This window comes from Sycon ciliatum, chromosome 4 (genome assembly GCF_964019385.1).
Source record: "Sycon ciliatum chromosome 4, ocSycCili1.1, whole genome shotgun sequence".
NCBI lineage: Eukaryota > Metazoa > Porifera > Calcarea > Leucosolenida > Sycettidae > Sycon > Sycon ciliatum.
In genome coordinates, this window is record NC_088646.1 from 35867864 (window position 1) to 35870080 (window position 2217).

Sequence of the window (2217 nt, forward strand, 5' to 3'; positions counted from 1 at the left end):
TGTGATACTGAGTATTCAAATGTTTCAGCATAGACTAAAAACAATATTATGCAGACACTGAAAATGATTCTTTGCGAGTCGATCTTCTGTGAGACTGTGAGTGATGTTATCTATGAATGTACTGATTTTATTTGATGCCTAAAAAATTAAACAAATGAAGCACTCTCCAGGAGTCTCCCTAAATGAAGAATATGTCACCTATAACTAATTTGGGGCATAGCCATTTTCAAGAGGTTATCATGATGTTCCGTATGCTTCATATGCTTTTTTTTTAGAATATAAAAATTAAAATTAAGAAAAAGAAAAAAATGTTGAGTGATGAGAAGAGTGTGTGTAGTTGTGTGCGAGGAGGAACATGTCGCATGATAGATGTGTGCGGTGTAGCAACACGCCCTAGGGCGGTCAGATACGATCCACCAACCAGCAAGAAGTCGATCAGCGTAGATCCAGTGCGTTGGCTACACGGAATATGTTCGGAAGCATGGCGGTGAAGTGCGTGAAGACACTATCCGATATGCCCTGCAAACACACCATAACAGCGGAGGACAAATAGAAGAAAAAAACGGCACTGTACAGCTCCTTCTTATAACAAGATACCCAGATTATATTATAGAAGACAGGCTGCCCTCATTGTCCATATTTGGCGAGATTTAGTGGTGACAGGCGCTAGACTGGTGGCAAAACCTTATATATAAGGTTGAAAAAGTACTGTCACATGACTAATCGAATACCCTCTATTCCACCGAGCACGACACTCGAGCCATTGCAGCATTCTAAACCGTCCAGTGAGGCCAACGTTGGGAAAGCAGCAGTGCAACGCTGATATTCCGGATACGAACTTTCGAATGCCGACTTCTAGCCTACAGTACTGTCGGGCGCCGAAGAACGACCAGGCTAGAATTTCACCAAGCACAGCACACCAATGTATACACGGTGACTCGACTATGTGACGGTAATACATGAAAATAAGAACAGTCTAGGCTAGGAGGCTGACCCTCCCCCAGTTCTCCAGCGACCGACAGTACTGTACCAAGTACTATAGCATGCAACCCATCGTACATGTATCGTACATGTACTGAGTATGTGGGTAAACGAACAGAAGAGATGCATTCAGTAGCAAGACATACCGGCGGTAGTACAAATTGAATCGTTCTGGTCTCTGTGCCACTCCACGAAGAATTTTCCATCATAAAACCTGCAGGGAATGCCAGGATTTAAAAATTAAACAAAAAACAAAAAAATGCTTGTGCGTTGCTGGCGGAGAGCAATCATTACGGCAATAGAGCAAAGTTCTCCCAATGATTGCAGCTCGGCATGAAACTTTGAATTAGACACAATCTAGACTAGTGATCAAACGGGTAGGCCGGGTACCCGAGAACCCGCTCCCTAGAAGATAACCGACCCGACCGTTATCGGGTACTCAATAAGACGAGGAAGTGATTGGTTTGTGTTGCGTATTTTAACACTTTTACATGAAAAAAGTGCGAAAGTCAATCAAATACCTTTTCGTGACAGTGCATGATTGCATGATTTGCATCTGATTTGGCATGTGTAATTTGCTGAGCTCGCCACAATAACGTTCCATAACAAGTGTATCCATCAGTAGGGAATAAGCATAATAATATACAAGTACATATCATTATACTGTGTGTGAGTGTGATGGATGTGAAATGGCTGGTCACATGTGTATGGTTTGGATTGCATTCAACCACGGTATGCCTTATAGGGTAACCGATACCCGGCCCGTTAGTGGCCGCGCCCGTCCAATAGTTTATAGGTTGCCCGTTTGACCACTTCTAGTAGTTTAGACTACTACTGGGTCATATGTGTGAAATTGTGAATGCAATGAACATAGAAAACCTTTCAGTAAGCACATGCTTCAGATTGCAATAGATCGCAGAGGTTGTAAGCGCATCTAAAAAATATCCCATCCCCTGTACTCACCCTTGACACATTTGAACACCATTTCTGCTCGCTTCAGGCACCACTGCAGTGTCATCTCCTATAAGACAGAAACACACGCGCCCACATATTTAAGTTTTCACCAACACTGAATAGAAAGTGGAGTGCATTCCGGGAACATGGATGCATAGATGTTTTGACTTTGGCATTGTGATGAGCGGCCAGCGCATGGCCGTACCCATCTCACTACGTTCTTCCACTCTGCAAGACCTGCGTGCCGCCCATCAGGGCTTGGAACGCACTAAACGCTGTGCT

General features: G+C 43.7%; 1 protein-coding gene across 1 annotated transcript in view; it reads right to left on the minus strand.

Moving 5' to 3' along the window:
* Window positions 1–2217, minus strand: part of LOC135815927 (protein C12orf4 homolog) — a 13137-nt gene continuing 10920 nt past the window's right edge. Inside the window, exons 10-12 of the mRNA XM_065329281.1 lie at window positions 1945–2002; window positions 1128–1195; window positions 1–519 (exon numbers count right to left, since the gene is read on the minus strand). Of these exons, the coding sequence (XP_065185353.1) occupies window positions 436–519; window positions 1128–1195; window positions 1945–2002 (210 nt within the window). The 3' untranslated portion in view covers window positions 1–435. The remainder of the gene's footprint in view (window positions 520–1127; window positions 1196–1944; window positions 2003–2217) is intronic.